This window comes from Balearica regulorum, chromosome 5 (assembly GCF_011004875.1).
Source record: "Balearica regulorum gibbericeps isolate bBalReg1 chromosome 5, bBalReg1.pri, whole genome shotgun sequence".
NCBI classification, from domain to species: domain Eukaryota; kingdom Metazoa; phylum Chordata; class Aves; order Gruiformes; family Gruidae; genus Balearica; species Balearica regulorum.
The window spans coordinates 18,395,395-18,421,098 of record NC_046188.1 but is presented as its reverse complement, the minus strand read 5'-3'; the positions used below and the strand labels follow the sequence as shown (position 1 = coordinate 18,421,098).

Genomic DNA, 25,704 nt, shown 5'->3' with positions numbered 1-25,704 from the left:
ATCAGCATTGTAAGAGAGTTGCACTGAGCCTGAAACCTAGAATCCAAGGCTTCCTGGTCCTATAGCCACTGCTCCCAGATACCATTTTAGGTTGCCATGGCAAAATGTGCTTTTACAGTGGTAAGCCCCCCCCCCCCCCGACTCCCCATCTCATTGTCACACCCTGGCATGGACAAAGCTCTGGATTATTTTTCACCACAATAACAAGTTGAGGCCATCTGTTCCGGAGCTTTACAACAGCATACACACATTGCCAGAGCAAACTCTCCTGTGGCCTTTTGCTTCAGTCTCTCTGGCTAATTTTATTTTCTTTCACTTTTGACTCACATTATGGGAGGTTTATGTTGCTTTACCTTCCACCCCCATAATATTTCTTTACTGCCACTATCAGGAGTCTCGTCCCATGTGGCCAATTGTTACTACTTTGTGTAGAGAGGAAGCATGAACTTTTTCTAGTGAGAGGCAATAACATCATCTACCTTCCCCCAGGGTGAATGTGCACCTACAGGTCTGCCCAAGCTTCCTCCAGTCCCCCAGCACTGAGTTGCCAAAGCCAGCAGCTCATGGCTGAGTCCCCTATGAGTGTATCTGTCCTGCAGACTTGGGAGAAAAGGCAGGCAACAGTACAATGCAGAGAGGATATAGGGGGAGGAAGTAGAACAAGGCTTTTAACAGGATTTTGAGAAGTTGGAAAAAAATAAAAATAAAAAAACCCAGGAACCTGAGCCAAGGCAACTACCACAGCAAATATGGCATAGGAGTGGATGTTTGGTCCATTTAAAAAAATCCATTTACATTTCACTTTTATTTTTTGGGGGAAAAAGACTTCTCGGTGTTTTCCCTGTCTCTACTTACATTGCGCACTTCCTTGGCAGAAGATTTGAACTGCACTGGTTTGGGCAGTGTGAGAATTCCCTTCACGTAGATACGAGGATTTTCCCCACAGCTAGAAGGCCAGCTCAGGTCTTTGCACTGCAACATTGAAAACACAATCAGTTTAGACAATGTAAGACTCTGGCCTTTAGACAACTTGGAAACGGAGTCTTCTACACTCTTCTAGAATGATAAATAATTCCTGTAATATTGAATATAAATCAGAGCAATGTAATGATTGTCACATTTCAGATCATTTAATGATTAATTTTTACAACCAGAGGGTAAAAAGTTATTCAACAGATTTTAATGATTTCATTATGTGGCAATTTGACAACAGATAAATCATGAAATATCTTACGTAGTACTTATCACTTGATGTAATTATGAAATTTCTGACTACTCAAAGTTCAATTGCCTAAAAACTATTTGCAGGTCCTGGGAGTGTATAAAACAGCCAGCATAACAGCATCACATTAGCTAACAAAAAAGCCACAAGAAGTGTGTCCTCAAAGTGCTGTTATGGTTCTGCCCTGAAGGAACTGTTAGATTTAAAGTCAGTTAAATGCTGCCTCCAAAGTTGCTCCAATTTGCTGCCTCCAAATTTCCACAGCAGGACCAGCCTATGACCAGTTCAGCTTTCTTATCTATGCTGAACAGTTCCTCACTCCACAATCAGAACATATGTATAGTAACATAAAGAGTCATATACTACTTTTTACTGTTGACTGCAGCAGAACAGAGATTACAACAGGAAAAAAAATAAAGGAGAGGAAGATACTTTGAATGAAGCCCAGTATTACATTTGACTGAACTTTGTGTATATTAATACTTAGAAGTCATTTTCTTTTTTTCCTAAAAGTACTCCTTAAAATAAGAGAGCCAAATTTAATGAGAATTAACACTAAGTATAGTAAAATATCCATTTGAATAAATAATAATAAAGTTATTTATATTTGCTTACATGTAGAACTGTGATCCAAATCTGTTCTACAGAAGAAACATAACACAACTTGACGTTCAGTCTTCCAAAGTCTCGTTCATCACCTGATAATGTAATAGTATCTACGGAAGAAAGCCAAGTAGTGTTTTTAGAAGCAATGCGGTATCTTAAAAGTTAATTCCAAAGATAAGAGAACTCATTAGTAGGTGGAGTGCCTATCCTTGAAAATTTCTCTCAAAATAAGTTTGAAATATCTTAACATCTACATTTTAAGGACAAAATATCCACGAAGCCCTGTAGCCTGACCTTCTGCATAGCTAAAAGCCTTCACATTTATCTCAGTTATCTCTATTGATTTTAATAACTTGTATTGTACTCAAACAACTTTTAGAAAGAAAAAAAGCACATGCCTGAGACACCTAGAACACATTTATAATCTATCACTTCCCTTAGATAAAAAGCATGCCAATTTATAAACTTAACAGTGAAAGTGATTAATCTTTCTCAGATTTAAATTCCAGCCTAGTAAACATTTTACTATTATGCTTTTCTCCAAGTCAGAAGAGCCATTTAATATCCAGTGTTTCTCTGTCATGACTGAAACTAGGTCATTGCCCCTCAGTCTTCTTTTTGAGGAGACTGGGTGAAATTCTGACTTCCAGCAGGGTGACTTTTGTGGGGACTCAATGAATTTTTGAAGATTTTGCAGTGTCTCCGCTTCTACAGTATTCTTTCATAAAGATACTTGTTTTGCATGCAATATTCTTGCCTAGTTCTCAGTGTAACACAGGTATTGGATTCCAGGCACTTCCCATAGAAAAATACTGATATGTGAAAAATGGCTAGAGCTGTGACCAAGGTGCTGCATTTTATCCTAACAGAACACCTGTAATTTCTTAGTTCACAGGGATAGTAAATCCATAGATGTATTTTTCAAAAGCATGAGACCTCCTCAAAGGCTAATTTGCTCAATTTCCTGACAACAGGACAGTGCAAGTCCAAAACTCTTAATTTCAAACTGAAAAGTAATCTCCAAACTGACTTGCTAATCAGATTAATCTCAAAAAACCCCCCAAAAAACCACCAACAGTAGAGTCAGTTTCATGTTTCAAGTGCAAGGGGAAATATTCCATTACAAGGTAAACAAACAAAACATTACCCAGACTCCTGTTACTGCCTTGCGAATCCTTCCTGGAAGAGGTACTGCTAGGTACACTGGAGAACGAATCATATCTCTGGGGGCAAAAAAAGTCACTTCGTTCAGAGCAACAGATGCAAAAAGCCAGAGAGATTCTACCATCAGACAAGATATGATGAAAACAAAACAACATCCAATTTCAAATAATTGTCTCATTCCCTACTAATCTCTTGATCCACCAGCATGGAATTACTACTTTGATGCAAAGAGCTAATACAGGACACATATGGCCAGCATAGAATTATTTTTTTTTTGCTCACTGATATATATGCAACTTCATCTCTACGTAGAAGATGATTATTTGCAGGGGAAAAAACCCAACCAAACAAAAACCAAACAGTGGTTTTTGCATCAATGGAAACTTCTGGTGTTCCACTTTTCAACTGATGGGAAAAATTAAAAGATGACAAACCAAAACCTCTTGTCAGTCCTGTCCTGCCTAACAGCCTACTCTGGTTTCTCAACAGGCCTCTTGGGCCAGACCACCAGTAGTCAGAGGAGACATCAGGAAAGAGCCTCTTGAAGTTGGTCAAGGCATTGAACTTTTCCCTCGAGTCCTTCAAGTGCATAGTAGAATGCCCTTCAGCGTTTACTTTGACAACACAATGCAACAGGAACAGATACACCACATAAGCTGAGTTTTCAGTATAACCTAAGTTACAAGGGGAACTCACCTTCATGAATCGATGAGGCGGGCTTCTGAGATCAAACATTGAACAACTTACATCAAATGATCCAGGCAAAGCACTAGGTCTTAAATCACTAACTAAAAAGAAAAAAGGAACAATGCAAATCAAGTAAGCATCATTGTTAAAAAAAAAATTAAGAAGCTTTTTAAAAATTTAAGTAGACCTATGGTAGAATTGAAACCTAGCTAAATAACATCTAAGGAAGGATATCAGCACCCTTCCCCACTTCCCTTTCCCAAAACACTTTCCTGAAATCACAAAACAGAGAGAACAAGCCATTAAAATATCTTAATGAATTCCATGTTTGAAATAGTTCAAACTTACTTGATCACACTGGTAGCACTGGTAGAACAGGGAGCCTGCCCCAAAGTTATTTCCTCAAGAGAAATGGCTTTTTTTTAGTAGATGCTTTAGCAAAACAGAAGAGCCTTGTCTTTAAATCTAGTCAGCCAGAACTGGGGCTTAGCCTGGTCTCCTTTTTAAAATTTTTCCACAGTAAAGATCCCAGTGGCAAAAACATGCTGCCTGCAAAACTTGGCCTCGTCTCCCTGGCTTTACTGATCACAGTGTCAAAGCACCACACTCTGCACCCTTACTAGATCTCAGACAAAGCAAGTCTTAACTCTAAGATTCTATGTACTTGTTATAGCACAAAAGCAAGATCTTTATTTTACAGAAGGGTAGTTTCCTCAGCAGGTGGAAGTGGTTAAGTAGATCCTATCAGTTTTCTTTTGACCTCGAAGCAATATGGAACTTAAGCACATTGTCTATGCATATTATGTAGCAACAATAGAAAATGAGAGCTGAACTAATGCAACTGTTTCAGGAATCTTTGCTGACTCCAGTAACATTCAAGAGGTTTTTAAAGCCTCCCAACTTCAAAACCAACCCATACTGAAATAGATGAAAGCAGTATGGTTTAACTTCTAGGACTATCTGATGCAATGAATTGCTTTTTGTGGCAATGCTGTGTTACAGTATTTCAGAAGACTTCCATTACAATTCACTGACCATAGCTTAATAGAATTACATCACTCATTACTGAAAATTTATTTCCTTTTTACTGCTATCAAAAGAAATAACCAGTTATGCTTATTGCGAGATGTGACACTAAAAAAATAATTATTTCTTTTCCCAAGGAAGAAAAAGAGAACAAAAGATAAAGAAAGTTTTGACAACCCATGGGGAGGAAAAGGAAAGTAACAACATAATTTATATAGAATTTAATAAAGCTCTGTACGTCTGGCATGAGTTCCAAACTCCCTCTTGCGTGTGACACAAAAGGGCCAAGTTGTTCACTGACTCTGGTGTAGAAATAGCATTATAATATCATGTGAGGCCTAGAAACTTTGTTTGATATAATGGGAGCAAATAGGAGAGGCCAGCTCATTACTTGAAGTTGACTATGGTTATGGAAATTAATTCCATATTCAGTACTCATGCCTTTCACAAACTACTGGGAAACATCCACTCAAGTCTACAGGTTACAAATCACCAAAACACTTTAAAGACAGTATGATCTGCTGTTTCTAGTAAAGCTGGTTAAAGTTTTCAAAGAAAATGGGGGTGGGGAAGAGATGGTACCTTTTTCCAAAACTTGTATTTTTAATTGGAAAAAAAAGACGACAATTTTTACACTGAGAATGGTGTTTGTAAAATATAAAAGAGCAGAAAAAAATTAACCATAAACAGATGTTGTTTACCAATAATAACTAGAATTTGAGAAAAATATTAATGAATTTATTTTTCAGTTTGGGGTTTTTTTGGAAGTTTTTTTTTTCTGGGATGAAGAGGAGGGACTTCACAGGAAAATTCAAGAATTTCACTCTATACCTTCCAAACAAACACATTCTGTAGTTCTAAGCCCACACACATGAAAAATACCATAGGGTTTGCTCCAAAAAAATAGGCTTAGAGTTTTGCTTAAATAATCTATAGATGCACATGAAGAGAATCATCTAAATTTTGAAACAGCTGTGAAAAAACTCTGCAGGAAGAAGGCATGTTAGAAGTGTACTCTAGACACACTTAAGTGGCCTTTCTTGTGTTTAAGCTTACTAAGACAAAACTAGCAAAGTGTTTACTTAGCTTGAAGAAAAATGGAAAAAGAAATGATGAACTGAAAGGAAGATGTTCAAGACAGTTTTATAAAACCCACTTGGCTCCCACCACAGGTGCTTACAAAGCCTAGCAAAACCATATGCATTAAAGGCTGCTAAAATTCTACGTGTGTTTTGTTCTCTTTTAAAAAAATATGTAGTCTTTTCATGTAGTCTCTATGGTAATTCAGAATTATTTTTAAAACAGGACCCAGACTGAGACAATTCCCTAGCTGTAAACTAAGCATGCTGTACCATTCTAAATAAAACATCTTTTAAAATACATGCTGTTGCCAGCTTCCGATTTGATAGAGAGGTACGTACATTTCTTTGAACGTATGAGTTTTCTGAATGTGTTTGCCTTAGCAATCTCTTACAGCAAGCAACACTTAGTCATCTACTTTACTCTAGCCAGCATTCATATAGGGTATGTATACCAATGAACAGCACAGAAGAAAATTTTTACTTAGGTAGCCATCCAGCCAGGTTTTCTGCACCTGTTCTTACCTGCTCCTGAATGGTTTTTGGTGCTTGTTCCTCTCTCTATATACATACTCCTCAGGCATTCCTCCACTCAACATACTGCCTGACTTCCTTCTTCCATCTCCCTCACTCCTATTACTGGCAGCTCAAATCTCCAGTACTGCATCCTGTTTTGGATTGGAGGCAGCTACACTAGCTTGCTTTGCCAATTTGTCTACCTTTGTGTGATGCACGCAAGACTTGCTAAGCCCCCAAAACAGAAAATAACAGCGCAGCTGGAAATCAAGCAGAGCTGGCTCCACAGATTGATTTCCCAACCAAGAAGTGTCTGCAGCTTACAGTCCAGTTTGAGAACTGCTATAATCAAACATGTCTTCTGCAGACTAATGGCTTTTTTCTCTTACCTATAAACCTTGGGAAAGGGAGGAAGACAGCAAAGTAAGGGTGGGGTCCTTCTCACCTGATCCATATAATTTCCTATTATCTGATTTTGCTTGGAAGCGCCTAATCAGATCTGGTGAAACTCGATGCTCCAAATAGAATGGGTTGTACACGTCATAGCGGGGCCATTGGTACACGCCGTGCAGTTCTGCTCTCCGGTCACCAAATGAGGCTCTGGCAGATTCTGCGGAGCACAAGTAAACATCAAATTCAAGAGTTCCAGACATAACACATGCTGCCTGGCTTCATAAGGCAGGCAGAGTGCCTTCAGGGCAAAGGACAAAATATTTCAGTGTTATCTACTTCAGGAAAAGAAAAAAAAAACAAACGGTAAAGAAAACACACATACACACTATGTCACATTTCCACAGTGTACTAGCAAACACTGGAATTAAATTGGCCATAAAAAGCTATGCATACTCTGTCTTGGAGTTCCACAATAAATGTCTAACTAGTTAAAATACAGAAGGCTCCAAAAACAGACAGCAAGACAGAAATTAACAGGAAAAGTAGGACCATGTGTACAGAAAACCTTTGACTTATTTGGCTACCTACCCCCAGGACATTCCCTCTCAGATAACAGACCCCCAGGAGGGTCTTGTATGGAAAGATAATGCAACTTGTGACTGCAGTCTCCCTGTAATCCAATTTCCATAGGAAGTCTGTCAGTGGTAAAATCACTGGTCCAAAATGACTTGAATTTTTGGCAGAGGCACAAGTAGACAGATCTGAGAATGCCTGAATCCCAGCCCTTTACTCAGCCCATTACAGAACAGCTGCCCTATTTTTCTTTCCTTTATTTATAACCATTTCAGAAAAAACATGCACGACTTGGTCAGCAGAACAGTAAAGAACATTGCTGTATTCTTCATTTTGTCTGTCAGGAGCAAAAATAAGCCATATATAGCAGTACAGTAGAGAATGGGGATGGGGTGACCTGGACTCTGCCAAGCTCTGACATTCGCTTCCTTCACTTCACCTCCCTGGACTTCAACCTATCTGCTAGAAAGTACTTTACCCCATCCTAAAGTGCCTTCAATTCTGCAAGCATGTTGCACCATAAGAGGCAAACTATAAAATCCTTTCCTCCAGGTGTTAGTAGAGTAAATAAAAAAAAGAGTAACTAAAACAGTGACATGGAACATGACAGATGATAAAGCAAGAATATGGGCTTGAGCATGACATAAATTAGGATGAATGCTAGAAGTGAGGCCATAAAGAACTGCTACGCAGCAGATGATGGAAAAGCTGCTATTCCAGACCAGGAGCACACTTCTTCCTGCTAGCTTACTTCTGTGAGAGCATGAGACATGCTGCAATGAGTATTGAAGAGACAGGCTGCCAGAACTTAACTGCTTTCAGAAGGGATGCCAAGAGCTAACACTGAACATGTCCTGTCTCACTAAAGGAAAGTGGTCAGACATGCACAGAAAATGGAGCGGAACCGAGAGCAGAACTTGGACTTCTACAGATATTTAACAATGGCCTAAGAAGCAAAAACTCTAAATACATTTTTTGACTAAGCTGCTGCTTTGGCTAATGTGAAGAAGAAATGACAGCACACTTCACTGTATTTAGTAAATCTCCCTAGAAAGTAAACTTTGCATTTTTAAACACAACTTTAATGAGGCTTAAAAAGCTGTACTTTAAAAATAAGTATTTATGTTTGGAAAGAGAAATGGAAGTTGCCTACTTGACATAACAGCTGCTTTTCACATATTTGCTCAAGAATTTAAAATATCTGCTCAAGAGAGACAATTATGAAGAGTCAGGTCATCCTGCCAGAAGATCTACCGGCTTTATAGCCTAAGGGCCACTCTGTTCACCAGGTCCTTCAGAAATGATGATGAAGCAGAATTCGCAATGAAGACAAGTCACTGGTTTACAAGTCACTGACTGATAAGGGTGTGTAGAACAGCATGAGCACAAAAACATTTATCTAAAGGTTGTTACATACATCTTCCTTCTCCCTGGAGAATGCTTGTGCCTCAGAGTTCTTGATGGACTTCTTTGTATAGTATCTTGAGGATGAGGTAGGACAAAGCAAGGCAGAGTCTGAAGCCTTGTAACTTATGTTACTGGGCCAGGCTCCTATTCTTTTAAAAGGCCACTATGCCTAAATTGCATGTACATAATTTTGGCAGTCTGAGCATGGGACTAACTGGCAGAGGTTGAAGCACAAGATTGTTGTGAAGCGTAAGACTGTTAAGCAAAGAATCATAATATCGTGTGCAACTTTATACCACTGAGGTCTGTGACCCCTGGCCTCCCAAAGTGCAGCAAAAGGAGCAGGAAATAGTAGGGGCAAAAATTCCACCACGTAGTAGCACATGCTACCTATTGGTGAAATTGGAAAAGGAAAATGTGTTAGTATGTTAAAACATATCAGTACATTAAACACGAAAACCAGACCACTCTCCTTTTTCACTTGAGTGATCTGGACACTGGGGATGTGTTAGGTCTTTTCTTTCCTCCAATAAATTATTTACTGAAGCTTCTGTTTCCTTTAAGTGTCTTCCATTACTGTGGCTATGAGCACTGGTGTGCAATCCTCCCTTTCAGTTTTAGTCATGCAACATCACAGAAATTCATAACCTCTCTGGGTGTCCAGAGAGAAAAGAAATGCGACCAGACTTCTAGAAAAGTTCTACAAACACCTGTTTTCAGTAGGAATACCTGACAACTTTCAAGGAGTAGCAGAAGCTAAATAACTATTTCAGTAATGCTGTTTATATTTTACCTTGAATGCCTCCAGCATGTGAGATACTAGGAAGGTTCTTCGGCTGTACATAAGCCAATTTGAATGGAGGGACCACAAATGGTACCTCTTGACCATCCAGGGGCAGTTTAGAGAGTAGATAATCCTCTGAACAGCCAACTTGATGCGTCACTGACACAGAAGACAACGGAGGCTTCTCTACAATAGTTGGTTTGCTTGCAGCTACTGCTTCAGATTCCTGTACCATGGAAACTGCTAAAAATAAAGTGCAAGAAAAACAGACATTCCACATGTGCATTAAGTTCTGAACAATACTATGAACAGCTCTCTTTTATTTAATAGGATCTGTGCCTGATACATTAGTTAATTGTTGCTAGTATTCAGTTTTACCAGCATTCAGGACTAGTACCTGGAAAAGATATTCATCCTCATGACACCTGTACTGATACAAACTCTTTGTTGCCCAAGCTTCTATATTTATAGCTACTTTGCTCTTAAGTGAATTTTTACAAAAGGTACACTTGTATCATAGAAGAGTTCTTCAAACAACTAAGACACCAAAGAAAATCCTAACAGCAAATCCACAGGGAGTTTAAAAAAAAAAAAAAAGCATTCACTCAGAGTTTGAAAGATACAAGACCTTTACACAAGCTTGGGTAAAAAAGCTAGCTTTTTTGGACAGAATTCTAGGCTGCAAGCAGCAGACTTCAGACAAGTGTTCTTTTTCAGTTCCAATTCATAACACTAACAAGCATGTGTTCAACCTCCAAGTGAAGGTATGGAAAGAATTTTGTATGTTGTAAAAGAATGCAAGTTTATCATGGGTGACATGCTCATTTTATTAATAGGCACTCTCATCTTTAATGAAGCCAGAACAGCAAAAGCCTTAGTTGATGTCATTATGTCAGAACTCACGATCATTTTTTTCTTTTTCCATGCAGAAACACCATTTACAGCAGCTTTTTATACATTCTGTTGCCATTATTTTCAGTGTTGCAGTTTAGAGGAGACCACAATCAAAGATCCAGTGTAGCTATCAAACCTGAAAAACACAAATAAAACAAACCGTAGAAGATGGGAATAATTGAAATAAAAATGCAGTATTATCAGTTATTTAATACACAATTGCTTATTGGACACAGTCCCAGGGTCAATGAGAAAGTTACTTCAGTCATAAAAGGATCAGAGCCACCAGATTTCTCTCACTGAGACAAGTTATTTTTTATATAAAAGTACAAGGAAAGAGAATAATTTTAATGTACGGCATCGAAGTACTTCCAGTGACCCACCCAGACAGGTCCCTGTCCTTCAGAAACACTAAAATTCTCCTCATATTTGTGTGTGCCACTGGGCTTTGAAGTTCCACAGCTTTACAGCTGTTTTGATGTAGTCTTGTCAAGTCATTTGCAAGATGTGTTTTTTATCCCGTTTCCCTTGTTCCTGTTTCTCCTATCCTCTTTCACTCATGTACTATTTTCACATACATCCATACGCATTTACATTTTTCACTCAACATACTCCATACTTTACATTTGAAAACACTCTTTGTGAATGATGCCAAAATTGCCTTCTTTGAGGAACTACTGCTTTCTCATAATTGTATACACATGAAACTGAAGACCTGTTTTATAATTGTCTGCTATGCGTACAGAGAGTGCTGACTTCCAGCAAAATAAGAAGCATGTAATCTGCTAAAGAATGAGAACAAGTCTATAACAGCTGGTTAACATTAAAAGAACTTTGTGACAATACTAACTGGTCTCATTTAAATGTCTTTATTCATATCCTTATGTTCTCTTTTCAGAGTGACACAGACAGCTGCATTGCCTCCTGTCCAAAACTTTAGCTGTCTAAATCTAGTCCTTTTACATGTACCTAAAGTACACAAGATTCTTTGTAGAACATAACAAGACATGATTCCAACTCCGCGGAGCTCAGAAGACACCAAACACAACATGAACATAAGCTGAAAGGATGAGGAAGACAACAAGTAAGAGAAAGGGAGAAAGCACAGATAGAAGATGACAATTACACAAAAATGGACACGTTTGCTCAGTTATCTCAATCTCAAGAAACTGCTGAAAGCTTCTGTATGCCAGCACAGAAGCCATTCCCACCCGCAGCTTGAACAGTGCCATCATTGTCTTTGTATGTGTGTTCAAAGACAGCTAGGGAACCACACAAATACTGTGGAAATAACATGAATATCCTCCAAACTTTTCTCAAAAACCTCAAAATTCTGATGAATGCCAAGTGGCAATATTAAGCTATAGACACTTCATCTACCTTAGAAAACATGTGCTTTCTTGTCTTAACATTATTTCTTTCCATTGGTAGGGTGCCACTAGAAAGTTAACAATAGATACATCAATTTGCAAATACTGACGTGCTCTTTTGCACTCTACAGTAACTCAGCACTGTTGTTCATGTCTTATGAGTTTTGCAAAGCCACTGAGAGCATGTGGCTTCATGAGGAACTTGTTATCTTTAAAATACTAGTGTGAAATATAATGAAGGTTTATTATTAAAACTACATAGCTGTTCCAGAATTATTCTTAATCATGAGCTATCAGAAAGTACTGATTAGAAGGAAATTCTTAAAATAAATTCCCATTAGAACTAAACCTAAGTAAACCTTTATTCTACTGCAACAAGAACCTAAGGGAATATTTGGTTTAATACAATTTCTCTGAATAATTTTTGCTGGTTTTACCACTAAGTACTGTTAATTATTTCCTCTAGTTTTATACTGCTCTTTGTGCTCAACAGACCAAAATGATCAAAATACAAGTGACCGCATACAAAACCCTCAGAAATAGCCTGAATACTGGCACACATTATTCTGGAAAACAGAATGCTACAAAAGAGATTACAGCATAGTCTCTAACCAGACAGGGTAGGGGTGCAATATCCTGCTTTCAAAGGGACTCCGTTACTCTGCACAGAATCCATCACTCAGTACTTGCCCTGATCTCAAAATTGCCCATAAATGTACGTACAGTATGAGATCTGCATTGAAAATCCTCAGAGGCGATGCCACCAACTCCAGAACCTGCTCTGCATCTTTACAGAAGCACAAAAAGAGGCGTAGGAATTTCTCATTAAATTCTCCACGTTTCTAAGGATGAAATTTTCACTGCTGCTCCTCCCTCAAAGGCGCACTCAGGATAGCTAAGCCTGCTAGAATTCAAAATTGACTCTAAGGTTCCCTTGCAGTGATTTTCCTTCCCAGCTGTTATCAGTATACAGCTGGACTTAATATGCTTTACTCTTGTTCACCACGTTTAAACTGGGCTGAAACAGCTGCTTCATTTGCTCTAAGCTTTGCGACAATTGTATCTAAGCCTCAGTGGCAGTTTGCGCAGGCAAAACAGTTTTATCTCAAAATGTCTAGATTGAATTTATTTGCTACTGCTGATGAAGAAACCAAAATGTTAGTAACCACCCTGCTTTCCAGCTACATAAAGCAGAAAAATCAGATTTGCTGCATCAGAGAAAATTCAGTTCATGGTAGTAATTTCTTTCCCCAGAATTGTTTAGCTGGAACCATCAATGTGAACAAATAAACAAGTGTAAATTGTCTGTCATCAGCAGTTGCCTTTCCATCACAGGGTTGAGTGCCTCACCTAAAAAAGAAAGGGCTTCATATGGGTATTGAGAATATAACAGTAATAATGTAATTCTATATCTTTTGTACTTCTGTCATTAAAAAAAGGATCGTGTTTTTCACAGTAAGAGCACGTAACCTGTAGTAGTCTTTGACCATTATCTTTTTTCCCTCCATTTATCAACATGCAAACATTCATACATTTTTTCCTATCTCAAGACAAATATAAAGCAATTCATCACTGCCTATTGTACAGAAGAGAGTACACTATTTACAGATTACTGTTTTGTAGGCAAGGTAATACCAGTAGCCAATGCCAAAGTACATAGACACATAGCTTAGAGTTTCCAATTCAGTTTCAGCTTAAATACAGTATTTTGAAAAGAAAGTTCCATGAATAAGAGACTAGAATGCCATGTACACTTTTTAAGCTTAAAAATGTAATGGTTTCAGTGACAAAATATACCACAGCCACATTACAAAAAAATGACAGCATTTGCTGAGGGACAGATCATCTAGATACAGTGCTCCCTCATTTTGCTTAGAGCACTTTGCTTTGCTGGTAAAATCACAGCATGGATGGTCTAAAAAAAAAAAAAAACAACTTTAAAAAGTAATTGAAAGTTGCCTACGGTTAGTTATACAACTTTCACGGCATACAAGAGTTTTGTCTTAACCATGTGGGACAGAGAAATTTAGCAGGTTCTGTTGTATATTTTATTAACTGAAAATGAACGAAAGTCTTGTAGAAGATTAAACAAGCATTTCATAATCTTGACAGAAGTTGACATTTCTATCAAAGGTTAAACTTGTCCCACATGCCAGAATCTTTTGCTGGTGTCAGCTACCCAAAAATCCGCAGTATATCATTTAACAGTTGTTAAAAGATTGTACTAACATGCATTTGTCTGGGAATAAATTTACCAAACAAACCTGAACTGTAGAGACATTTGTTAGGTGCACCAGCAAATTCCAAAGAAGTACTGACTTCCCAGCAAAGCCATCCATCTAAACAAGAAGTTAGAACTCCTTGACCCTATCTCTAAATTTTGGGGTCAGTTTTTGTTAGGCAACATGCATATGTCAAAGACATCCTCCATTTTGGAGATATTAGACTGAAGGAAAAGAAGGAAAAGGAGAATTATCCCTGATTTTCAGACAAAAAAACTGAGATACAGAAATCTACTTGCAGCAGAAGAGGGAACTGAACCCAGATCTTGTCACTCTGTCACAAATGCTCTGTCTTCCTTGGTGTTTTCCACCGATTTCAGTAAGCTTTTTTATTTCTCTCTTCCCAGTATCAAGCCAAAATAAGATAATCAAATGTAACTCAGCAATAGTCCTTTTCCACACTAAGGCATAAGAAGAGCCAAGGTTATTAGAACATCCTGGAAACAACGAAGTTTAAAACCCAGCCACACACATACACAGAGCCTAGAGAATTACAATCACTACTATTTTAATGGGTTTAGATGGAGAACATAAATGATCTTAACGATTTCCAGATTTCTCTGATAGAAATTTTGAATGAGCTAAAATCAGATAAACGGAGTATCAAAGACTTCAGTTCCAGAGGCCTCCAGAATGATTACAAGACAGAGATGTTTGGAGAAGAAAGTAAATATTTTCAACAACTCATTAAATAAAAAGAACATGATGGAAAACGGATGATTGCAATATTAAATATTAAAAGCTGAAAGCAGTCTGAAAAAGAAATGTCAGGCCATTGCTGCCTTATGATGAAAGGATATGTTTTGCAACAAGTTTGTAGGCTGCCAATGTATTTTACTGCATTTAATCACAGCACTGCTCCATAGGAGTTGATCAGGTAACACATTTAAAACTACACAATAGACACAAAGGTGAAATAGCTGATCTCAAACTGGGAAAGCTGGCTAAACCAGAGGTTTCAAATGTTATGAGATTTATTGACAGCCATAAAAGCATAAAACACATTCTCAGATCTGCATTCCAGAAACATATCACAGCAAAATTTCTAGTAGTAAGTCCCCACAAAGCAGGAGGTGTAAAAAAAAATACACGGAAACAGGGAAGATCGGTTGTTATTAAGCATTTGGGACAGATCCTTGAATGACATAGTGTCTACAGCTCCAGTAGCCCCAGTGGAGCCATGACACTTTGCAACATCTGAGGATCTGCCCTGTGGAGAAAGCGAGCTCAAGCTTGCCAGTTCACACCTCAGCCAAACACCACGATTATGCTACCTCTGTGCCTTTCTGCCTTTCAGATCCAGGTGATGCAGTCAATCCCAGCCATATAAATCCTTCAAGGAGCATAACAATACCACCACAGGTCTCCAGATGATTAACAAAAACACAGCACAGCAAAAGCTGTTTCTGCTGCAGTTCAGATGGAGTCTCTTTTGATTGTGCAGATGCTGCAAAAGGTTTAACTTCCACGGCCAGCTGTTCTGTAGTTTTGTTTCTGGGGGAGAGCATCTGGGAGCTGTGCACCAGTCTAAGCATAGCTCTTTGTCTGAAGAGGGGTGGCTTGTGACCACTGCAACTCAAAACCAGTCAACACTAGTAAAACAGCTTAAAAGGCTTTGAGAAATTTGCCTCCAGGTACTTTGCTAGTGTAACAGCAAGGACAGCACACACACATAACCTACACACATAACCTACACACATAGTGCCATGCACGGGCATATGCTTGCCAAAGACATAAAGTCCACAATTTTAAAAAAAGCCCTAGGTTTTTTGGGACTGTAGGAAGGTCTGATTTGTACCATCCACACGGGAGAGAGAGGCACTTGAAGTGGGTCTGAGCGTGTGAAAAGACAGGACACAAGCTTTCGTTCCTATTCATTATAAATCTAGGCAATAGTAGGTTGTCTGGAGGAAAAAGAAAAAAAAAAAAAAGGAAACAAAAAACGTCATGCCAACACACACCCATCAGGTGCACGATAAAAGACTCCTATCTATGCCTGCCAGGAGAACCCCACAACAGTGATATCTGCAGTAAGTAGTGGGGGTGTGTGTGTACATACGCATTCCTTCTCTGCTTGTTAACTGCAACTCAGGGAAAAGCATGAACGTTCTGGGAATTTGCACATAGATATTATTCCAGTTCTTCTGCCTTCCAAGGAATGAAGAAAACATGAGGTTTTCCTTTCTTTTGTGCCTGGAAAGAGAAAGAGATTTCACCCTGAAAGCAGTGGATCACAAAGGAGATGCTGAAATAAGAGAAAAACAGAAGTTATGAGAAAGCTTTTGAAGGACACAACCAGAAAGGCATTCTTGTGAGAGACATCTTACAACAGTTCGACAGAAACATAATGAAGAGATGTAAAGCTCTCCCAGTGCGGCAAATAAATGAAGAAAAAGTGTAATTACATATTTAAAACTAAAAAAAAAAAAAAAAAAAAAGACTATGCATCATTAGCCAAGTTTAGATGATGGGGATTTTATGATAGACTGTTGCACAGCTTTCCTGGGGCAAAGAGCCTAGTGGCCTTGTTTAAGTAGTTACACAATTAAACCTGGTAACAGAAATAGACGGTAAAAAGTTGCTGGGAAAAGTGTCATGCTCCATGATGCAAACAAACCACTAACTGCCTAGGCACAGGAAGCACGTTCCTGGTAAATGATGGCACAACAGCCCACCAGAGGAAGCTTTACGGGTTCCTCTTGCTAATCCCAGAAACAGGAAACTGAACGGACCATTGGTCTGAACCAGCACAGTTCTGTCCTGCAAACTCCTCTCATTCACTTACAGTTTGCTAAAGCAGAATCTTACTTTTGAAGACCAGAAGGCCCTTTATACACCCTTGTCCCGCTCTCCTGTTACTGACACCACTGGGTTTCAACCAGTTACTCCTGCACTACACTGAGCAACTTAAGCAGGAAGACACTTGGGCTTTATTTCAGAAACTATTTCAAGAGCTAATTGCCTTCACTGTTAATATTTTAACTCTATGGTTTAATTTTTTTACCAGTTTTTATGTCTTTGCTATATTAAAAGTGGTAATTATCAGTAGTATCTCTTTTCTTCATTCAGATCTTAAAAGATTAGGATCTAACCTTCCGTTATATTGCTCTTCAATAAGCTAAGTAGACCAAAGCAATACATGTAAGCTTTACAGCATTCAAGTCTGTTTTGTATAGTTCTTCTCAAAACATTATGCTGCTTCTCTGACCAGTTTAATTCAGGCTGATACCACAACCAAACTGTGCACCTCAGACTCAACAATGTCACAGGATAATCTAAGGTGAGAACGTATTTCATTAATTAATACTTGTAAGGGCAAGATTGCTGGCATTCCCACAGCATTGTATTGAGATCCCAAACTGTTACTGGTCCACAGTTGCCTCTGCATCTTCCTGACTATATTCTGAGCAAGGGGAGAAGAGGAGGATGGGAGTCTGCAGAGAGCATCTCCACAGTCCCGCTGATGACTGCCATAGTGTTCAGATAAGATACTGTTTGCTGGACTCCTACAGGTAACAGTTGCACATAAAGTTTAAAACCCTTGTAATCAGCAGGCATGCTCAACACTTCACTGCTATCAGTCAGGATGTGACAACTGCACAAAAAGTATTACTTATTGAGCTTTAGCAGGCTTCTCCTGAGGCAAACAAAACCACCTCAGAAGTCAATCCTTAGCTGAGCTGTTGTCGTAGCAGTAAAAGCAGAGCTCACTGTGATACCACAAGCTGCTTTATACATTCACCTGCCAAGGAGGTCTAGGTCTAACTGAACCAGGGCAGAAGCTTTGCCTGGAACAGCCACATCTTCCTACATGCAGTTGTGAGAGACCATGCCGTGTCCCACTGCAACTTTCCCTTCTCCCTCCAGTTTCTCTGCCCAGATGAAGATGATCTAATATATGTGTCCCTTCATGCAGGTCCTGAGCTGAACTCTACAGCAAGAGCGCTTGTGCAATCTAGCTGTGGTCCCCTTCAGCTCAGCAGCTGCTTCTTCCCAGGGCTCCAGACTGGAGGAGGCCAAATGGCCTTCAGCGCATCTGCACACGCAGCCCAGGCACAGACCACCAGAGTATGTCACGAAGAAGAATTAATTGCTCTTGCCTACTTCCCTGAAGAAAAATAAAGCTGAGCAGGTGTGTGTGCTTGAGCTATTGTGCTACAGGAACAACTGCCACTGCTTTCCAGGCACCCCTTGGAGAAGGGGAACAAGCCCTGGCACATGTACACAATCCAGAGTCGTCCTTCTGATACGGCCCCCAGGGACACCCTGACTCTGGCTTAGCATTATAGCCTTGCACCTGCAGCCCTCAAATGTAGACTTAATCCAAGCCTGCCCCAGTATGCAGAAGATTAATAATATCATTTACAAGGGCCAAAAGAACAATTTTCATAAATCTGAGCCAATTTTTCTCATGCGAGATTTATATTTGAATTAAGAAGGGAACATTATAAATCTATCCCATGATAAAGCTTAAAACTTTGGATTTTAATATGCTGAATCCCCTATGCTCTGGGCTGTAAAAGTTGATAGAGATAGTGTTTCTTCTAATGCTGCATTAGGCAAGTAACCAATTCATCCAATTACTGAACTGACCACACTGTTCCTGTGAACTGTAGATAAATTCACTGACTTGGACAAGGATGTACAATATGGTATGTATTGGGGCAGTAAACACAAAAGAATAAATCCATTATGTTGGACTGTAGATCATATTGGACTCAGATGGAAAACAGCAAAGCAAGAGTTGAAGTCAGGACACCAGAAAAGAAAACTTAAGAGACTAAAATCTCTGTAAAAAGAACTTGGCTTTTGATGAGAACATGGAAAGAATTCAACATAAGATAAGTTCCTTTGCTCTAAGCAGATTAGGAAAAAATCAAGACAATCACCGATGGGTACTTTATAATCTAACTTAAAACTTAAAACTTTCTCTATGTATCCCGTGTCAGGTTTTAATCTATTTTTTCTCCTTCTGCAGTAATGCCAGGAAGCCACAAAAATAGATCTGTCAGCAGTCCCTCTATAGCCTTGATACCAAAGAGAACTGGAAACATCTGGATGTATTTTTCAACAGGACAGCCAGGAAGAAGGTGTTTTAGGCAAGAGCATCTGCCTGTGCAGTGGAGTTCTCTAACATGGCTAAACATGTCTAGCTTTGAAAAGATGGGCCTTTGAAAGCGACACTGAAAGACAGCACTGAATGGCATCCAGGACTCCTCAGCCTCTGCCATGACCACAGAGCCCCACAGAAAACACATGGATACACATATAATATCCAGACAGCTAATGAAAAATAGCTCCTTTTTTTGTTTATGTGAAAAAAGAAGAAAACACAAACAGTACTGCATGGAAAAATACAGTTTCATTACCATTAAAACTATTTTAAGGGAACCCTGTTGACCTACAAGAGTCAAGAAGAGTCTTTATATATACATGCACACAAACATCTACTGCTTTATTTTAGGTGAAACAGGTTTTTATTAGTTATTTTACATTAATTAGTTAATTGTTGTTTTACATATAGTTATTATCCTGTTTCACAATGAAAACAAAAAACTTTGTATTATGGGGTTTCCACAGGATGTGGATTCCCTGTTCAGCAGTTCTGCTCCTCATTGTCACACTTTATAGCCAGATGCAATATTGTGGCAAGAAGAAGGAAATATGTACATTGTATAAATGATGGCTAAAAGACTACGGCTGAGATTAAGAAAAGAAACAGGTGATATATGAAAACAGATTAAAGGAACGACTTGAGAACAGGAAATGGGAACTGATCTTAATTAATTCAAATTCAAAACAGATTGGGAGTATGGCTCTGCAGGGCATGAGCACTGAGCTAAGGAAGCTGCCTAAACACACTTTAAAATAAAAGTTCAGGACGATCCTGTCTTTATAAGGTGCAACTATTTATTATTTTTTGCTTTAAATTGATCCAGCCACTTCTAACAGCCCCAGCAGTGCCCGTGAAAGAGCTGTACTGGCTGGACCAGCTGGCAGCTACCCAGGCAGATGAGTGGTAACCAGGCACTGCATAAAAGAGGTATTTGTAAATAATTTTGCGTAGACATTGGGAGAAAACAGCAGAAACCAAAACTGTCTCAATTTTATGAGAGCATCTAACATCCCAATTATCATTGGCTGAATGCTGCTACAACTATGGGGCACAGCAGTGGGGCTCTGCTCCTTTCTGAGAAGACAGAGGTCCTGAAAGCAGAAGTTGGCAGCATGAACTTATCATTCCCTTTTTCTGCCTCTTAAGACAGATTTGCTTAAAACAAAGTGAACAATGGCTACACCATGAATGTCTATTTTGTTTTGTTTTTATCCTGTTGAGTTTAAATCAACACTCTTTGCAGGAGATTTTTGACCCAAGATTTCACACATTGGTGAGACTAAATCTGGAAGTACATGTACCACTGAACTGAACGAAAGCCAGGATAATTCAGGGAGATGTTCTGGGTTTGATCAAGGTTTCATGGAGGAAATTTTAACTACTCCCATCACTGCTCCGCAGACAGAGAACCTCAACAGGAGACTGACAGTTCTCAATCTAGAGGCAGACAATCCCATTTTGGAGAAATAAATTGGAAAAGAAACCCCAAATCCAACCCAGAACTAAGAGGTTTTAAATTTTCCTCTATTGTGAAATGAAACTGGTGTTGAGAATGTTTTGTTGTCACCTACAAGCTCAGTGCTAAACAACATTTTACAAACCTCGCGAACAGGAAGCACAACTTGGTTTTGTACCAGTTCACTGCTAACCACAGAAGGCTGCTAGCTCAAGCTACTTTTAAACCTCCTTCTGACTAACCTCTCTGCAGTACAGCAGGCGCTTTCCTCATTCGAAGAGGCACACACACAGAGAACTGGATGCCTGAATTTTGCAGAGAACCCTTCCTTAGCCCCCCTTTATCTGCCCCCTCCAGACCCTGCTAAGCCCTGGTCAAGGGCTGGGCCATCTTCTGGCCACATGAACCACCTGATGCTGTACACACTGGCCCAGCTTCAACAAGCAGGGTCGACAGGGTCACATCCAGCCCCCTCGGCCTGAGGGCACAAGGGCTCTGTGGCAGCAAGGGGTTGCATTCCTGCAAGGGGAAGACACTCCCCCACTGCTCTGGTGATAAGGCTATCCCATAAAAGCCAAGCAGCCAGCCTTCTAGCTCTGAAAAACAAAGCTTCAAAACAAAATCACCAGGGTAAAATGTACAGGAAAGATAAGCATCAGATTTCTGACATTTTTTTTGGCACTGAATTAATGTAAACTTCATCTGTGATGACAGGCGAACAAACACTCATACTAAACTTAAGAGAAGTGTCCTCACTAATTCTGCATGGTTTGATGTATTAACATAAGAGATATGATGCAACACAGATGAGCTCAAACTAAACCCAGCACTTGAACCTCTTCCCACATGAGGCTCCTCAGTTTTGGTCTGAAAATTCATCCCGGCTGCAAAAGGCTAACAACATAATTTTTCTCTGCATCAGTAATCTTTCTGATGGAGCCTGAATAGCATTACTAACCAGAACGACAACACGGCTTAACCCAAACTCAGCCTGTCCTACTTAAAGTCAAAGCCCACTTTGCCTTTCACTTTAAAGAGATAAGATCTTACATTCTCTGCTGACAGAGATTGGGTGTTGTCCTACTTAGATTAGACAGAGAATATTTACCATATTTAAGGTATCTTGGGAGATAACAACTCAGAGTAAACAAAGTTTACAAAACTCTTAAACAAGGGTCCGAAGAGAGGAGCAATAGGATATGCATCACACGAAATTCACTAAATGAAATAAATTGCTTGATTAAAATGCTAACAAGTTCAATAAATGTTTCCACCAAAGTCAAAGGGTACTTCTGCTATAAGCCAAAGCGGGTAGGATTCCCAGGAAGACAGTAGGCATAAGCTAGCCAAAGCCTGGCTTCCTAGTGGAGGCAGCCCTTCTAAGGCAGGTCTTCAGGCTCTGCCCACCACACATGGGGCTGTGTCTGCCTGTTCCAAACTTGCCTGAAGGGCTGGCTGCTACTGGAGGGGCAGTTCGGCTCTCCCTTGCCGACAACCATCCCTGTTGGATCTAGTAAACACACAGCTGCACGATGAGTTGGTCCAGCTCACTGATTAGATGCAAAACTAAACCACCAAAATAAACAAATGTGGGTTTTTTGGGGTTTTTTTGTGAAGTAGTTTTCCAGTTCCCCCTGGGGTTGACTGCAGAAGGTGGGGTCAGAACACACAGTGGGGAAAACGGGGAGCCAGAGCAACACTGTCCTTTTCACAGCCAACCCACAACCCTGGGGAGTGCATTTAGAGTAACGTACATCTGAAACTAAAACACCTATGAGTACGATGAACGGAAACTGAGCGAAAAGCAAACCAGCTGAAATGAAACACAAGTTAACAGAACATACAAGTAAAATAACTGAGCCTAATGATTAGGACAGAGAAAAAGAGACCAGAGTCTGAGCTTTTTCTCCAACATTGTAAATAAATAGCCTACACACACGACTGACTGAACAATCCTACCCACATTCACTCTTTCCATAGCATAAGAAGAAAGAGGACTTAATCACCTGGGGATTCATCACCTAAATTAAGTGCAGGGAAGGGCAGTGGAATTGATGGGACTTTGTGGAGTTCAACATTACCTTTGGGTGCAGCATTTTTAGTAGGTGTGATTTTTATAAGTATTTGCAAGAATCAAGGGACACTTTAATAATAAATATATTTTTCTTGAAATTCAATATCACTTAACCACATGTATTCTGCAAATATATTTTTAATATTTAACATACAGCTGGAAAAAAAGACTAGAAATCAAACTTCCCCACTCCAGGATTCATGCCCTAGCCACTGAGTTGTAGGATCACAGCTCACCTAATGAATATTTCTGTATTGAAAGCAAGGCAAAACAGTTTCATAAGTAAGGAATCAGAGACCACCAGCCCAGAACAACACACAGGTTTATGGCTCTAGCACTCTCTTGCGAAATGAAAGATGGAAATTCAGAACTTGGTTCTTCACATCTGGGTAACAGCTCTAGACAAAGCCTAGAAAGAATAAGAAGAAAAAAATAAATAAAAAGCACAGCAATATACTCCCCTGCGTATTTTTTTAAGTGGTCCTGATCATCTATATGTAATCTGAAGACACTTGGGCTCTCCAAGAGCAACTTATCAAGGAACACCTCGCTTCTGGATCCCTGGACAGTTTGGGCACCTAACTAATCAACACTGCCAAAACTAAGACACATCAAGCAGCAGACCTCAATGCATTCAGCAAGTATTACTGCGAAAAACACGAGCCTGCACAGATCAGACACCAAGGGTTAGGACAGCAAGGATCTAGCTCTGAGGAGCGAGTGCCCACAGGATTATTTAGATGCCCAAGCCCTTACAGCTGTAGTCCTGCATACATCCCTTGAGATCTAGTTCTCTTGCTGCACAATTACAACGGCACTGACTGGAAGTGTACATTGTAGGAACAGCCGCAATATCAACCTTTCCATTCTTATCTATGCATCACATGAGACATTGGGCATGTTTCCACATCAAAGGAAAGCTACAAGACAAGCTTAATTTAAGATGATATTTATTTCAGACCGCTGTTTAATAACCAGAGTGATCTGAACCACCCAGGAATCCAGCTGTATGGTATGCATTAAAAAAGTACACTGTGGCTTTTGAACAGGACAGTTTGAAACTGCTTATGATCACGACTGCTGCCTTAATAGTGCTCTTGGATACCGCAGGTTATAACTTCAGTGAATATAATGTATTTTCCAATGCTAATTTCATCCAGTATAAGAAAGGAAAGTCTGTCTAGCTATATTCACAACTTCCTTCTGAGTTTTGGCTAAACCATATCTCTAATTACCTGAAGTGTTCCTACAGAAGGTGATCTAATTAGTGCCTATGATAATGCTTAGATGTTAATTCATGCAGAATATTTGGATTTTACAAGGATATTTTCTTATAGCAATACCAGTTTGAGACTGTTTTAAGTACAATTTAATCTCAGGCCTAATTTATACGAAGATTTAATTCTGTAGTATTTCAATATAGTTACTGGTTTTCTACCTGCATCCATTACTCAAGGTCTGTCACTTGACAGAAAATACAGTCCCAAGCCAAATCTTGGAAGCGCACTGTCAAATTAATACTCATAGCCATAAACAAACAAACCCCAGGCACTGAAAGGTCTTCACCCCAAAGCCCCCCCAGATACTGTAGTGTGATGACAAGGATGACAGATGTACATTATCACCCGTAACCCAGACTGCCCAGTAACACTGTCTTTTGCAATTCATGTTCTGCAAGTTGAATTAGTCTGCAAGTTTTAGCCTACTTAGAAAAAACATGTAGATCAATATGGTGACATCCTTAAAGAATCCTGACTTTAAAAACATGCTGTCCCATTCAACATACCTATCAGTATGCATCAGATGAAATACATCAGGGCTTGTAAAAAAGATCATTAGGTTTTGTTTCTCAGAAGCCTTATAAGTACAGCGAAAAACTAATAATTTGCAAATTGCAAAAGTGTCACTGTATATTCACGTTTAAGTATTGATCCGCAAGGCAGTTATGTTATATTCAATCGCATCAGTGATTTATATGGAAGAATCACTTCAGCAAGGCAGCCCAACAAAAGCCAACCTTCCCGGCTAGTTTTGCTCCCATTTACTGTCATGCACGGCCCACGTTGCTATACTGAGGTGTGCCAAGAGTTACAGATGCTGCTGGAGATCGGCAATCAAATGGTTCTGCTGGAAATATAAAGCCCAACTTCACACTGCCGATATGCGACTAGGCAAGGAAAGCAAACCACCACCTCCACCATCCGCCGCGGGGACCCGAAGAGGGCCCGCCCGCAGGGGACACCCCCAGGGGACATCCGCGCCGCCTCGGTGCTGTACACCCGGCGCCGAGCTCCGCCGGCGGCGGCCACCCTGGAGCCTCGGGCTTCCTGCGGCTACGGGGGCAGCCCGCCCCCCCCCCCCCCGGCCCAGCCCGGCGCTCGGCCTCCCCGGCTGCCCCTGCCCGCACCTGCCGCTCCCTCGTTGCCTGCGCCGCGCTCCGCCGTCCCCTTCTCCTCAGACATCCGACAGGTCGCAGCGCCGCGCGGCCCCCCGAGCGGGGGCTCCGTCCCTCGCTTCCCACTCCCGCCCGCCCCGGCCCGGTACCTGCTGGGAGGGCACCCAACTGCCCCTCCGCCTGCTCGCTGCTGCCGCCGGCCGTCTCCTGCCCGCAGCTCCTGCGGTACTGCCCTGCACTGCCCCGCGGCTCCTGCCCGGCCGCTCGCTGCCTTTCCTCCTGCCCGGCGGCTGCCGGCCCCCGCCTGCCCTTCCCAGCCAGGCACTGCCGGGCTCGCCGCCCACGCGGCCCTTCAGGTACGCTCCCACAGCGCTTACTCACCGATCCCTATCGCGGAAGGGGAGTTTCCCCGCTGGCTTGGGACTCAACCGCCTCACCAGAGCTGCTCATAGGGGCAGATTTAGCTCCGCATAGCTCCTAGTAACTTTTCCTTGTCGCTCGCTGGACCATTACACCAGCTAAGTCAGTGCCAAAGCTGCCTCTCGCTTTGCTAGAAGCAAAACCAGGCCTATATTTTAGAGAGAAAAAATGAATTTTTAATTTTTTGTAATGTTTTTAGTAAATGGCATGTCCAGCTGCAATATGGATCCCTGTAATGTT

General features: G+C 40.4%; 1 protein-coding gene across 9 annotated transcripts in view; it reads right to left on the bottom strand.

The window, feature by feature from the left end:
* Positions 1–25,443, bottom strand: part of TC2N (tandem C2 domains, nuclear) — a 36,161-nt gene extending 10,718 nt beyond the window's left edge. Inside the window, exons 1-10 of one of the 9 annotated variants that reach the window (XM_075753680.1) lie at positions 25,194–25,316; positions 22,886–23,058; positions 16,063–16,196; positions 10,361–10,487; positions 9,467–9,700; positions 6,746–6,910; positions 3,689–3,780; positions 2,976–3,051; positions 1,838–1,938; positions 856–972 (exon numbers count right to left, since the gene is read on the bottom strand). In XM_075753680.1, coding sequence (XP_075609795.1) covers positions 856–972; positions 1,838–1,938; positions 2,976–3,051; positions 3,689–3,780; positions 6,746–6,910; positions 9,467–9,700; positions 10,361–10,427 — 852 coding nt within the window. In that variant the 5' untranslated portion in view covers positions 10,428–10,487; positions 16,063–16,196; positions 22,886–23,058; positions 25,194–25,316. Of the gene's footprint in view, positions 1–855; positions 973–1,837; positions 1,939–2,975; positions 3,052–3,688; positions 3,781–6,745; positions 6,911–9,466; positions 9,701–10,356; positions 10,488–15,277; positions 15,554–16,062; positions 16,197–22,885; positions 23,059–25,056; positions 25,152–25,193; positions 25,329–25,425 lie in introns of those variants that run through there. The other 8 variants (XM_075753682.1, XM_075753686.1, XM_075753681.1 and 5 more) reach the window with 8 other exon arrangements.
* Positions 25,444–25,704: the final 261 nt, after the last annotated feature.